The following is a 14,642-nucleotide window of genomic DNA, read 5'->3' on the forward strand; positions in this document are numbered from 1 at the left end:
GTAGGGCTGTCGCAAAGAATCTGCTGGGGGAGGGGGAAGCGGGTGGCGTCTCCTAGGGGCCAGAACCAGGAAGGATCCCAGATGGAGGAAGAGAACAGATCCCAGGAAGAAGAGACAGAAACTTCTGCCTTAAGGTGGGGGATGGTGGTGGGTCCGAAGTGGAGGACTTGGGAGAGCTCTGCCCGCGCTCCGAGGGCGCCGGCAAAGATCTCCTCACAAAGGAGGGCCAGGAAGGCAGTTAGAATCACAGGGACTCCCGAGAAATGGAGGTGCCTGAGAGGGAACTCAAGGCCGAGCCTGCTGAGGGTAACGCACAGCGGCCCTACTAGGTGAACAGGTTCCAGGTGTTTGAGCTCCTCAGGGGCCCGATCGCTACAGCTGTGGAAAGGCACAGCCTCCGTCCCTCAGCACTGCTCAAGTTTCAAAGCCTCTGGAATCAGGAAGCCACGAGTGCAAAGACTTCCTAGGCCTTTTAACCTCAATCCTACCTCTGTGTCTTTTCAGTGACTGGAGCGTGGGGGGCCGCCAGTAGCAGCCCTAAAGAGGCTGATGTGGGACCGTGAGAATCGGCTTTATTATAGTTCAGTTTTCCCCCAACCACCACCACCCTTGCAGCAACCTCTGGGGCAACAGGAAGCAGCTGCTCAGTGCAGCCCCCACCTGGTGGTGGGTCAGGGTGGGGGAGGAGAGAAGACGGACTTAAAAGGCCTGGGAGAAAATAAGGGGAGAAGCACCTTAAAAACCCTCCAACGCGATCAAAAATGGTATTTACTTTAAGGGGGTAGGCCAGCAGTGAGTACTGTAAAATATCACTTGAATCTCAGCAGCTTAAGTGGGGAAGCGCTGGGGGATAGGGTTGGTAAGGAGAGCCCCCACCTAACGTGCAGTCTCAGGCTCTTCCCTGGAGCTTGAGCTTGCCAAAGCTCATGATCCCTTGGTTGGCAGCCTCACCAGCTGAGCCCTGTGCCCCTATACTCCGGTTTCCCTTCCTTCACCCCTCAAGAGAGCAAAGGTTAGGCCCCACCCCTGCTGAGTCAGGCAGGGAGGGAGGTAGGCATCCCTCAGGCCTTCCCCGGGGGCTGGTCCTCATACTTACCCATGTCAGGCTGGCAGGGCTCCAGGGCTGGGACCACCCAGCTCCTCACTGTCCTTGGTTCCCCCTTCACGTGAAGGCTGGTGTTAGATCCTCCCAAACTGTGAGCTGGGAACTAGCACGAATCAAAAAGCCAATGTATGCTTCCTGCGAACCACAGCCTGAACTGCTGTAGGGTGATGTCCCTGTGTGACAGACTGGGGTGGGGAGGGAGGAGGGAAGGGCGGGGCTTTCTCTGGGTGGAGAGGGAGGAGGCTGTGAGGACACGGCAGAACCAGGAGAAACATGGAGGAAGGTTAGAGCTGTGTTGACACTCCAGTGGTGTGGTACAAGAAGAGAGTGGTGAAGGGGGAAGGAAATAAATAGTTGCAGCTTATGAGAAGGTTCTCGATGAATGCTGAGAGACGTATATGTGTCGGGGGAGGGAGACAGAGAAATGACCTTTAGGATCACAGTTCCCAGGTCTGCATCTGGATGACATGGGAAAACAGAGCAGGAGCTGACCCATTCCCTGGGGCCTTCTGCACCAACTTCTCACCCACTCTTCTGTCAGAACCTAGAGGAAGTGTCCCCACCCCCATAACTCAGCATTTCCCCAAATCCAGGTTTTTCTGGGAGCAAACTACCAGGCACAGGCGGCTCAGGGGCTCCACCTTCTGTCCAGATCACGACACAGGGAAGACTGGTGCCAAGGACGTCATAGGCAGATGGGAGGAAACTTAGAGGCCCCTACTCCACCCCTGGCGCCTCTCCCAAGGCCCCTCCCCAACCTTCAGCCCCCAGGGGCCTCTGAATTGGGATCTGTTTGTCCTGCCCTGCTTTTAGCCAACCTGAGTGCCTCGGGGTGGAGCTTATAGATTCAGACTCCTCCTCAGGACAAAAGCCCCAGCTGGTTTGTAAACAGTTATTAGCTAAGAACCACATCCCAGCAAATGGCCTTCATGGATTTCAAAATGGTGAGATCAGAGTTCTTGCAGTCTCTAGTCCTACCACCAGAGGGCACTGGGAGACGGGTCTGGACCCAGAAAAGAGTATGTATTTAAAGGGTACCAAATACAACCTTGCACTATTAGCAAGTATTTGAAACTGAAAGGGTGGATGTACTTTTGAGTATTCTTTATAATCCTTCACATTTTAGTGGGCTAAAATCAAAGGGAAATTATCTAATTCCATTATTTAGTTCAGAAACCTAAGCCCAGCAACCCTGAAAATTACTTTTTCCCTTTAACACACTTTCTCCAACTTTTTAAAAGGGATTTAACTGGGTCTCAGGATAGGCCTCATGGTACTTTATATCCTGCCCTGCCTCAAGGAATCACAAACATACAACTCTTGCCCATAATATAAGTCAGGAGGCAAGTAATTAGGAACACCTTCTGAAAAAAAAAATGAAGGTGGTAATAGATGGGGCCCTCTTGACTCAATTTTTGCATTTTTCAGTATTAATTCTTCAGATTTCCTAAAAGTTTGATTCAGTGATTAACCTGTCTTCTTTTAGAATAGCAATTATTTTCAAACCATCTTCCCCAATATGCTCTTCTAAACAATCCTTTTGCTTTGAACAATGACACAAAAGGGCCAAAACTGAGGCCCTACTATTAAGATCACATCATCCAAAGGAAGACTGCAGTTGTTCATCAATCCAAGACAATGGCTTTTCTTTTTCAATGACCCCATTTCAAACATAAATGGCCTATTTTCTGCTGTTTCTTGTGGCTACCCTAAAATTGTTAAAAATGTCAATGTTGGCTGTGTTGTCATGACCAAGAAAAAAAGACAGATGCTGAGGGATGTACATTTTATTGGAAACCTTAAATATTCTTCAGACAGAACACAATGTCTTCAATCAAGGCTCTCATGTGGCTTACAGAAAAAAACTGCAATTTTTGGATTAGGGGCATGGAGAGACAGCACAGAGGATGAGTGCTTAGTCTGCCAAAAGGACCCCCTCACGAGTGCTCTTCAGCCAGCTTATCAGCTTTTGCCACAGCTTCTTCAATGGGTCCCACCATATAGAAGGCCTGTTCTGGGAGATGGTCATATTCACCTATATGGAAAAAAACCCCAACTGGTGAGAAGCAAAGGGATATCAATTTTCTGTAGTGGGTACATACCTCACCACTTGAGGCCACCAGTCAGAATGTAATGAAAAGTCATCTTCAAAATCTTAACAAACTTCCCTTAAAAATCCAATTTACAATACACGCTACAGTACAGATTAAGAACGAATGGTTCAGAGTCACGTAACTTGAGTTCAAATTCTTGCTCTCTACTTCAGCTGTATATTGGGATGGATTATTTAAAATTTTCTGTGCTTCAACTTTCCTAACTTGTAAAACAGAATAATGCCTTCCTTGTAAGGATGTTGTAATTCACTTAGAAGGGTAGCTAGCACTGCAAGCACTCAGTGTCTCGTTCTCAGAAGTTGAGTATTTCCAAAGAAAATTGATGGGAAATAACTATTTTTATATAAAAATTATGTAAGTAGGCACTTATGTGTTTCTTGATGGTTGCTGGAATAGAAACACAGCACAGCAAGTATTTAAGGGATTTTGGCTTCTCTGCCATTTTAGTTCAGCTTTATACCTGAAACCTTACCTGCCAAAATCTGCTGGAATCCTTTGATGGTCTCCTTCAGGGGGACCAGTTTCCCCAAATGACCTGTAAAGACTTCAGCAACCTGGAATGGCTGAGACAAGAAACGCTGTATTTTTCGTGCACGGGACACAGTCAACTTATCTTCCTCAGAAAGTTCATCCATACCCAGGATGGCAATGATGTCCTGAAGGGATTTGTAGTCCTATGAGGAAAACAAGATAAGAGAAGCCCTAATAAGCGTTTACATTTCTTTATTTGGACAAAAACCTAAGGGTTAATACAACTTTATATTTGCAATGAGCTTTGTACAAAGCATTTTAGCACCTTACCTAACTTCATAACTGAAACTAGTTACTTGGGAGTCACGAGGGCCCTCAGCTAAGATCAGTGTCTTGTTCTCCCTACTCTTAGTCTGTTAGGTGTTAGAAAAAAAACTGGATTCCAAAGAACTAGAAACCCAAAAGACCTCATTAACAGTCACTAGGAACTGCTGATCTCAACTTTCCTTGCTCTAAAGCAAATCACAGGTCACCAGGCAAGATTTGGTCCTAATATAGTCCCCAAATTCCTTCTGTACGACTTTATGGCCACTGATCTCACCTGCAATACTCACCTGTAGGATCTTTTGCACCCCACGGGCAACCTCATAATGCTCATTGCCAACAATGTTGGGGTCCATGATGCGAGAGGTGGAGTCCAGAGGATCCACAGCTGGATAGATGCCCAGCTCAGCAATAGCACGGGACAGCACAGTGGTAGCATCCAAATGGGCAAAGGTAGTGGCAGGCGCAGGGTCAGTCAAGTCATCAGCAGGTACGTAGATAGCCTAAAGTGAGCCAAGAACTCATGTAGAGCAGCAGGAAGGCAAGTAATTCTACTAAAGCCATCCCCTTTTCTGACCTCTCATCATCCACTCTATCTTCCTCCCATTTAAGAATCCACTTCAAAGAAGGTGGACTCGTACCATCCCTAAAAGCTGCTGAGTAAGCTTACAGATTATCCGATCCCTCCAAGTTGTGATGAAAGAATTTTCATTGTTATTCCTTTTGTTCTTCATTCTACATTTTAATTCTATGGTAGTGATACTCACTGTTAGAGTAAAAAACAAAAAACCTGGTGGTACTGTAATAGTTTACCAGAAAAGTGAACCATTAAAGTTAATATAATTTAGACAAATTTTTAGATGATTTTATTATATATACTATCTATGTTTTTGAAAATATATAGTAGTCATATTTAATGCTTAGTTTCCATGCAACTTCAGATGCCCCCTCAGGCTAGAAACCATGACTTCGTGATCTACATTTACATGAATACCTTCAATTAGTTAAAGACAAGGGGTTTCTTAATCTTTTAGGGTCTTTAACATGCACAGACAGAATTTTACACAATGTATCAGGGAGCTCCTGAACCCAGTTGAAAACTGTTGAGATATAAGTAACTAGGTTTTATACTTCTCTGTATGTGCCTTTATACAAATTATTTTCATCCATTTAATTGTTCTTACCTGTACAGAGGTGATAGATCCCTTTTTGGTGGTGGTGATTCTTTCCTGCATAGTACCCATGTCAGTGGCCAGGGTAGGCTGATAACCCACAGCAGAAGGGATTCTGCCCAATAAAGCAGACACCTGAAAAAAAGAAAGAGTAAGAACATCTTTAGCCTCATCTGCATCATTCCACAGAAAGGTCAAATGGACCACATCCTCAAGCCGTCTCTTACCTCTGAGCCAGCCTGGGTGAAGCGAAAAATGTTATCAATGAACAGGAGTACATCTTGACCTTCTTGGTCTCTGAAGTATTCAGCTACAGTTAGTCCAGTCAGAGCTACCCGGGCTCTAGCACCAGGTGGTTCATTCATTTGACCGTATACCAGCGCCACCTGCAGCAATAATCCACAATCAGAAATCCTGGCCAAGGAGTATGAAAGCAATATACCCATAGTCCCCAAATCAGAAAAACAACCAAAAAATGCTCCTTCTCAGAAAGTATCACTTGTGACTGCTTTTATTCAAAAATTTCTTTTCCCTTTTAGAGATGCAATTCAAAACAACATAAAAGATAATTTCTTATATTACTGAGGCAAAATACCTACAGTAGAAATGAAATTAACTGTAAATAAGTCAAAGGCACAAAATAGGGTTATCTGAGACATATGAACCACCTTCAACTCCCCTCACCAAAGTTAGGTTTCAAATGACGGGACTATCTACCAAAAAACAAAGACTAGAAACAAATAGGGAAAAAAAAGTTACATTAGTGTATTAGAAGCTGGGGGGAAAACACTACCAAAAAGTTCCTTTGTAGGTCCTGGGACATTAAAATGAAAATACAAAGCATGGCTTCAGCTAGCAACACAGTTAACTGCTACAGTTTCCTGGCACTACTATATGGAACACCAGTCACCTCAGTGCTCACCTTGGAGGTAGCATCTTTTAAGTTGATGACACCAGACTCAATCATTTCATGGTATAAGTCATTGCCCTCACGGGTCCTCTCACCAACACCAGCAAACACAGAGTAACCACCATGGGCTTTGGCGACATTGTTGATTAATTCCATGATCAGTACCGTTTTGCCAACTCCAGCACCACCAAAGAGTCCTAAGAGAGGTTGAGAAAATAAGAATGTTTAGGAGATCTATGTTCCCAAATAAACTTAAAATTTCTTTTTGTTTCTTTCCATCTTTTCCCTTCTCAGGAACGGCATCTGGCTTCAGCAAACTCAGAAGAACGAAAGTCAGAAGCTACTCATCAGTGAGGGACAGATCTCAGTACCCACTCCTAACATGGTAGGATTTTTTCCCCACATTAGGTTTAGAAAATATGCACCCACCACTAACATACCAATTTTGCCACCCTTGGCATAGGGAGCCAGGAGATCCACAACCTTGATACCAGTAACCAGAATTTCCTGCTCAACACTCATTTCCACGAATTCTGGAGCCTCAGCATGAATAGCAGCAAATCTGTAAAGGCAGAAGATAAGATCAGTGTCTATTCATCTTATTGAAAGGTTCCTCTCATTTCTCAAGTCTAACTCTTTACTCAGCTTATCTTATATAACTTTCTAGACAAATTGTCACCAAGCATCTAGCCCAACATTCTGCAATAAAGGGGACTGACTTTATTATCTCAAGAAGTAATAATCCCATTCTCTGACAACTTTCACTGTCATAAGGTTTTCCTTTTACTGACCCTTAACCTAATAGCACTTCTCCACATACCAATAGGAAATACAAAAGCCATTGGTATTAAAATTCTAAATAATGAACTTGGGCCCTAAGTAGTTTTTTGTTGTTTTTAAATCAGAACTTCTGCATCCTTAATTTTCTTCAAAAGAAACTGCATTGTGTGGTTTTAATAGAATGTATCGGCACTTTAAGTATTCTCTGCAGGAAAATTCTGCTATACTAGAGGTTGTCACCTTAATGTATAAAACTAGGAAAAAGTTTCTTTGTGTGTAGATGCAACAAGTACACTTAACTGTTTGGTTTTGATGGGACCTCTCTCATCAATAGGTTCTCCAATGACATTCATGATTCTGCCCAAGGTCTCAGGGCCAACAGGAATTCTGATTGGTGCACCAGAATCCAGGACTTTCTGGCCTCTAACCAAGCCTTCTGTACCGTCCATGGCAATGGTCCTTACTGTGCTCTCACCTGTCAGATACAGGCATTGCAGGGTTATCCATAAAGACAAACTGGCTTCATGACATTAAATGAAATGTAGCTGGCAAGAAATACCTAAGTCAACCAAGACTCCTTCTCAGTATAGAAATATGGCTTCAGCAAACTCAGAAGAACGAAAGTCATTTTGATAAAATCATCACAGAAGGAAGACAACCTGGTTTTTGGGGATACTTGGGCCAAAAAATATCTTCAATATTCCTAACAAATTCTACTTACCCAAATGCTGGGCCACCTCCAAAACCAGCCTGGTCTCCCTGCCTTGTACTTCCAAGGCATTTAGGATGGGTGGCAGTCCCTCATCAAATTGGACGTCCACCACTGCACCAATGACCGCCACGATGTGCCCTGTGGCGGCGCCTGCCTTTGGCGACGGAGATGTTTGAGCGGCATAGTCTCTGGCTAACAGACAAAAAAGATATTGGGAGGAGTTGAGATTAGAGCAGTTAAAGGTTATCGGAAGCCCCAACTTCACTCACAAGGACTGGTGAATTCAGGCCAGGTCCGGCCTCCCCCGCTGGCACGGAAGGCGTGTCCAGGGGGAGGGCCGCGCTGGAGCGGAGAAAGCGGCTGCACCATCTTCCTATCTTCCACAAAACCCCATTATGCGAGAGCTCGGTGCCCCAATTCCGCGGGAAGGTCAATGCACCTGCCCACACGATTCCGTCACACAGCACCCCTTTTGCAAAATGAGACGGAATCCGATCGTTCTCGTTCTTGTTCTCCCGCAGTTGGAGGGCACGGCGCTGGCCCTGGCGTCCTTCTAGCACCAACAGATCCCTTAGGCCTGAGAGACTAAGGCCCCCGTCTCAAGGTCATGGGCGGCAGAAACAAACCCAGCTCCTAGAGCAAGGCACTTACCAGGCTGGAGCGCTGCCGGGGCGGCCCGCAGTAAGAGCTGGGCTTGGGGTAGCGGCGCTGAAGGGCTGAGTCCCCGCAGGGCCCCGGAGGCCGAGGCAGCGGCCACACGACCCACAAGTCCCAACATGGCGGAGCCCGGGTGGAGACTGAGCGCTGCAGCTTGTCCGGCCGCCAGTTCACCGCAGCTGAGGGGGCGAGGCCTACTCTGCAGGAGGCATGTCTATTGGATGAGCTTGCTGCTCATTACTGTCAGCGCTGCTTCTACAAGCTAATAATCTCTCATCTTCTCAACCATTGGCCAAAATTTGTGCTAATCTGAAGTCCTTTTTTTATTGGACAGTGTCTGGTTAGGTGCAACCCTCAGAGTCTCGAAACATAATTGGACAACAGAAATGTCAATTGGAGAGAGTACTTGGCGGAACTGCGTTTAGGAAAGGGGCCGAGTTCCTGTGGGGAAGCATGTGGTCTGTCTTTGGCTGTCCTTGGGCTCTCTCCTTAGAAAGGACCTTGAGCTAGGTGAGAGTCTCAGGGGCGGGGTTAGGGAAGTGGTAGTGCCGTGAAACACCACCGACGGTGACCTTGGCTAAGTCAGGAGCCTTCTCTAGAGTCAAACACGGGTTTTTTTGTTTTTTGTTTTTTGTTTTTTCTTCGCAGTAATGATGTTGGAAGCTTCCAGACAACTCAGCAGGTCAGGAATCTGGACAGAATTTATATCAGTTAAAGCTACAATGAAAGAAACTAATGTAACCAGTCGTTTAACAAATGTGTGCTAGGCACTGAGACGCCAAAGATAAGTAAGACTTAGGACCTCACTTTAAAAGAGACAGATGAGCAAAAAATGCAGTAAAGTGTGATGGGTTCTGGTTAGTATAGGATAAAGTGGATGCACGAAGGAGGAGAGGATACGTTTGGGTCACCCAGAAATGTAGGAGGAATTGCCTCAAAGCGGAGGAGGCTGATAGAACTGTTGCGAAAGACGAGCAGATATTCCTAGGGTAAAGTAGGAAGGGAAGACGATTCCAAGCACACATTTGCATTAAACAGCATGTTCTTTTTGTGGAACTGCAGGTGGGGAAGGCTAGAGGTGAGGAAGGCAAAAAGAGAGGAGAGTAAAGAAATGAGTGTAGAGAGAGGAGCAGGAACCAGCCTTGGATGGGAGTGGAGGCTGGGGAGAGGTACGTGTGTGGTCCTTGAGCATGGAAAATCATAAAATAAACAGGGTATCCTGTCTTTAGTATTGATTTTATTCAAAGCTATTTGGGGGCAGGATGGATGAGACCCTTAATCCTAAAACAAACATGGCTAATGGGAGTAGTTCAGCATGGAGCAACTTCACCAGACTTTCTCCTACCAGCCAACATTTGTTCTCATTTTTCTGCATGTTTGTGAAACTTTCCTACTGTTTGGTAGCGTAGAACTATCAAATAATTTAAAGGAGAAAACAGAAATAGAAGAGAATGTTAAATTTTGAAATGCCTATGGTTATCTTGCCTAGTAAGAGGGGAAGAACTCAAGAAAACTGCATCATGTATGGAGCAGGGAAAAAGAAACTAGCAAAAGGAAGCAGCAGAGGAATGAGAGGACCGAAGAACAGTGTTAAGAATCAAAGTGGTCAATAGAATCAATCACATAAACATTCTATAAAATAGGGGCTGAGCAGAACTAATTGGGCTTGGCAATTAGGAATTTATTTCATAGGGATGTGGGGTCAAAGGTGAGTTCAGTGGGCTGCAGTGTAACACAGGATATACATTTTTGTTTTGTGATCTGTGCTCTTCCCATTATACTGGGCAGCATCCCATTTAATAGGGACATATATAAGAGGGATCTATTTCATTTGCCTCCCTCAACTGTTACAGTTGAAGTTTCTGTAAATAGGAAAGGATACTCCTTAAGACTACCGCCACTGGAGCCAGACTGGGTTTAAAATCTTTTTTTTTTTTGCCACTTAGTAGATGTCATTGGGCATGTTATTTAAAATCACTATACATACCGTTCTCATTATAGGAGGTGATAGAATGGGGATAATCTCATAGAATTGTTTCAAAAACTAAGTAGATTAAAATATGAAAGAAGCACTTAAAACAATGCCTGGCACATAGTTAGCACTGTATTTGTGTTGGCTAGTATTTTTACTATTGACTTAGTGTTAAGATCCTTTGGTTTTGTATCATCAATTTTGGTCTTGGCCAAAACTTTATTAACCGTCAAGCACATTTAAACTGACAATTTACTTAATCCAGGTGTAAAAGTAAAGATTTCTATATCAATTTCCACATAACTCTGGCTCATCACTTTTTGAAATGTATTGCACATCTCTTTTTAGCACATTATCAGGAAATTCAGCTTTTTCTTAGACAGTTGGGTTATCATTAAGCAAATCTTTGTATCACATCACAATGCTAAATGTTTTCAGTGTTAACTGAGGTGGATATATAGAGCTTTCTCTACTATGCTCAAGTGTGTAAATTTTTAAATTTTCTAACTCCTTTGCTGTCAGTGTTTGACCTTAGCAACCGTCAGTCCTCTATCTGAAATCAGATAACCTGCTAAACCTGCAGTACTGTCTAAAATAAAAGTAAATAAACATGATTAGCTTGGGTTGAGATAGGCCTTAACAGCCTTTCTGAATAAATGTCATTTAATTTCAGCCTTCTGACATGTTTTGGTCCCACTTCATATTTCTTTATTTTCAGATAGCCCCAGTAGTGTTTCATGTAAAACACAAGTTACTTTTCATGGGAAAATAGAGACCACAAAGACCTAATCTGGTTTCTTACCTGAAGTTAATTCCAAATGACTAACCCCACAATTTATGACTGAAAACTTTACCAATTTTAATGTAAAAATAGCATTTTCCACCATCTCCTTATTTTACTACCATCTGTAATGGTTATGCCCCATATTCTTTCAATACTCTAGTAAATGATAAAATGTCTTTGTCTCTACTATATTTCTTGACAATCATCCTGGGTGATTTGAAATTCCACAAAAATAATCCAATAAATACCCTAGCTTCAGAGTTTTTTAATCTTTTCAATTCCTACTAGTTTCACATGGACCTTTCACTTAAGTATCCTGCTCAAGTTTGACCTCAAGAATCCAACATTCTCTTGTCAGATCACAACTTTAGTTTTTGTGGGTTTTTTAAAAAACACAAGTAATACACAAATTTTAAGTATACAGGATGAGAATAAACCCTTTCACCACTACCCAAATCTCACTCCCAGAAATAACCACTGAAAAACACTTTGCAGAGGGTGGGAAATAGCTCAGTGGTAGAGTGCATGTGTAGCATGCATGAGGTCTGGGTTCAATCCCTGGTACCTCCATTAAAGAACAAATGTAATTACCTCCCCCCCCCAAAAAAAACTGCTTTGCATATATCCCATTCACTTTCTACCCATTCCATGTACATAGAAGTTACACGCATTTATTTATTTATTTATTTAATTTAAACAGAGGTACTGGCGTTTGAAACCAGGACCTCAGGCATGCTAAGCATGCACTCTACCACTGAACTACCATCAGGCATGGTAAGCATGCACTCTACCACTGAACTATTTCCCTCTCCTCTTAAAAACTTCAATGGAAGCACGCTACAGAAAATTTGTTTTCTGATCTCCTATATTCTGGAGAACTTTGTGTCAGTACATTTTACTTTATTGAAAGTGGCTACACATTATGCCATGAAAATGTGTAATAATATTTCACTCCATTAATGGTTATTTGGATTGTTTCAAATGGCTATTATGTGCAGTACTGCATGAAAAAAAAGGAAATTTCATACACATCTATGTCTGCCATCTAGTACTTCTTTAATAGATTCCTAGAAATAAAATGTTGGCTTAAAACTTTGTCGTTAAAAAAAAAGGACAAAAATTAATGGGGAAAAAAACCTTTGTCATTTAAATGAGATTCTGCCAAGTGGCCTTCTAAAACACCTTGATAATTTACCAGGTTCCCAGAATCCTTGCCAAAACTTTTAAAGTCGCTAATATTAAACGTATGAAATTATTCTGACTGAATTCGTATTTCTCTAATTTCTAAGGAATACTTTCATGTTCATTGGCAATTCATGTTTCTTCAGTGAATACTTGTCCCTACTTTTGCCCATTTTAAAAAATTGGCTTGTCATGATTAAGTGCTCTTCAAAACTGCTTTTTTTTTCACTTTATTCAAGTATGTCACTTACCTTTTAACCTAATGGTTATCTTTTGACCTATGTAATTTTTAATGTCGTATTTGTTTACCCTTCCTTGTAGCTTCTAGATTTTGTATCATGCTAGAAAAGATTTCCCTCTATCATTTGGTAAGAATTTGTTTTCGGTAACACCTGCATCAGAATCACCTAAATCTGCATTATCTACTATGGTAATCACTAGGGGTTAAAATCAGTTAAGATTAAATAAAATTCAGTTTTCAGTCACACTAGCCACATTCCAGATCCACCATGGCTGTATGTGACCAGCCACTACTGTATCAGGCAATGGAGAGATAGCACATTCCACACAAAGTCACAGTGGACAAGGCTGGTATCTCAGTAGGACCAACTGATTCAGAATCTACACTTTAGATTTAAAAGAGCATGTCATAACTTTGGCACACATCAGAATCACGTAGAGGGCTTAAGACAGATCGCTGGACTCTATCCTCTCAAGCTTCTTTTTAGTAAGTTTTATATTTCTAACAAGTTCCTAGGTGAGACTGATGCGGCTACCCCAGGATCACACATTGATGGCTGATCTCAAGTTATCTGTTAAATGGCAAATTCCCGGGCCCAACATCACCTACTAAAGCCTATCTTGGGGTTGGGACTTATGAAATCAACAGTTCCGTTATTTTGAGTGTCCAAGAACCACCAAGGTGGTACTATAGTCACAGGACTATAGAAACAGGGAAGGAACTAGAGCTGAGTCTAATTAGTTGTGAGAACAGAAAAAATAAAGAACAATGGTTGAGTGACAGGTATACTCCTCATGGAGGCCATTACTTGTGGAAGCAGCTTTACAGCTCTACCTCTCGAAGTTCTCATGAGATACAGCCATGGGAATGGGGTGCTAAGGAGACTATGTAAGTCAAAGTCATTGGACTTGAAGCTAAGAAATTTAGGTTATAGTTCTGGATAGGTTCTTCACATTCACAATGAAGTTATCCAGGCTGATATTACTATAACTTGTAAACAAGCAATACGATTTGGTTTTCACTTTGTCACCAGATCATATTTGACACCTGTGGAATCTCTCTCCAGTTCCCGTCGCCACTGCCTAAGTTTACCTTTTTACACTTTACTCTGAATTACCACACTAACTTTTCCTTACATCCAGACCCACTAGTGAAACATTACCCATGCAAGATGTAATAATTCAACAAGTATGTACTGAGTCTTCAACACATCGGGTGCTGTACTAAGGGCTGGAGCTTTAGTAGTAATATACATCCTTCACTCTTCTAGAAGAGACTACCAACTAACGATCAACTGTGGTTAATGTTTAAATTAAGCCCACAGACCCTAAAGAGGTATGAGGATAAAATTTAGGAGTTAAGAGTAGGCCTTAGACAGGTACCTGCTTCCCCATTCCTTCCCAGCCTATATTGTTCTCAAGGGTTGGCATAATGCTGGGTGAGCCATGGGGAACAGCATTTGATGTTAGCAAACAAGTAAAGTACACTATCACTCGTTTCTGGTCAAAATCATTCCTGCTTAACAGAAAAAATTAACACTGGCGCAAAACTGAACTGGTAAATAAAACTGTCATACTACTTATGGCAACTCATCACCTTCCCTTCTTCCTTCAGATTCCAGATTTGAAATCCAAAGACAAATAGTTCTCCTGAAGTTTTGGCCTGTCAATTCATCACCTGGCATGAAATACTCCAGTCAGAGGACTCAGATAACATACACAAGGCTTCATACTTGACTGAGCAGTAAGGGGTTAATGAAATTCCATTCAAGTGTTTGAACACAAAATAGACCTTTAAAAATTGTAAGTACCTTGAAGACAGAATGAAATCAGAAATCATGTTACTTTCTTTTCTTAGTTGGAAGTACTGGGAATTGAGTCTGGGATCTCCTCCTGCATGCTAAGCATGTGCTCTACCCCATCCACCATGTTGCACTTTCTTAATGCTATAGCCTAATGGCTGGCAGTAAGCAAACGTATTCCTTAATCAATCTTCAACTTCTAGAAGTGACATACAAAGATTTTTTGATAGAGTAAGAATAAAAATAGAAGGGTTTTTGAAAATTTTAAGTTTTATCCTAAAGTTAAGAACTATACTACTTATCAGTCATAATGATGCCTCTGGCATGCTCCAGAGAAAGGACAATAAGTTTAATTTTTTTTAAAGTACAGAAGGTTCACACATACCTCCCAATGTGGAAAAATCTAGGGCTTTGAGG

General features: G+C 42.4%; 2 protein-coding genes, 1 long non-coding RNA gene and 2 other non-coding genes across 6 annotated transcripts in view; 1 reads left to right on the forward strand and 4 right to left on the reverse strand.

Moving 5' to 3' along the window:
* Nucleotides 1–1,270, reverse strand: part of LOC102526932 (bromodomain adjacent to zinc finger domain protein 2A) — a 32,951-nt gene extending 31,681 nt beyond the window's left edge. The window contains exon 1 of the mRNA XM_015251393.3: nt 1,097–1,270. The gene's annotated coding sequence lies outside the window, so the exon portion shown is untranslated. The remainder of the gene's footprint in view (nt 1–1,096) is intronic.
* On the forward strand, nt 1–14,194 carry LOC140700018 (uncharacterized). Of its 2 annotated transcripts, XR_012078213.1 has the most exons (3): nt 1–134; nt 6,391–6,481; nt 14,039–14,194. It is a non-coding gene; the product is annotated as an uncharacterized lncRNA (long non-coding RNA). The 2 variants fall into 2 exon arrangements; XR_012078212.1 differs by lacking the exon at nt 14,039–14,194 and having other exon boundaries at nt 6,391–6,963.
* LOC140700008 (ATP synthase subunit beta, mitochondrial) lies at nt 2,878–8,398 on the reverse strand. The gene is made up of 10 exons (XM_072972468.1): nt 8,240–8,398; nt 7,598–7,780; nt 7,177–7,351; nt 6,537–6,658; nt 6,109–6,293; nt 5,414–5,572; nt 5,199–5,321; nt 4,305–4,517; nt 3,692–3,893; nt 2,878–3,140 (listed from the first exon to the last, which is right to left on the reverse strand). Exons 1-10 carry the CDS (start codon nt 8,364–8,366, stop codon nt 3,043–3,045), a joined length of 1,587 nt encoding a protein of 528 aa, XP_072828569.1. The 5' UTR covers nt 8,367–8,398; the 3' UTR covers nt 2,878–3,042.
* On the reverse strand, nt 6,382–6,452 carry LOC116282792 (small nucleolar RNA SNORD59). Its single transcript, XR_004192338.1, has one exon. It is a non-coding gene; the product is annotated as a small nucleolar RNA SNORD59 (small nucleolar RNA).
* On the reverse strand, nt 7,453–7,527 carry LOC116282791 (small nucleolar RNA SNORD59). Its single transcript, XR_004192337.1, has one exon. It is a non-coding gene; the product is annotated as a small nucleolar RNA SNORD59 (small nucleolar RNA).
* Nucleotides 14,195–14,642: the final 448 nt, after the last annotated feature.

The sequence above is a fragment of the Vicugna pacos genome, chromosome 12, assembly GCF_048564905.1.
Source record: "Vicugna pacos chromosome 12, VicPac4, whole genome shotgun sequence".
Taxonomy (NCBI): domain Eukaryota; kingdom Metazoa; phylum Chordata; class Mammalia; order Artiodactyla; family Camelidae; genus Vicugna; species Vicugna pacos.

Coding starts and splice junctions, on each gene's coding strand:
- LOC140700008 (XM_072972468.1), bottom strand. CDS start 8,366: ATGTTGGGACTTGTGGGTCGTGTGGCCGCTGCCTCGGCCTCCGGGGCC. Junction 5,573..6,108: donor TAAAAGATGCTACCTCCAAG/GTGAGCACTGAG, acceptor TTATTGCTGCAG/GTGGCGCTGGTATACGGTCA. Junction 3,141..3,691: donor ATTCCAGCAGATTTTGGCAG/GTAAGGTTTCAG, acceptor TTTTCCATATAG/GTGAATATGACCATCTCCCA.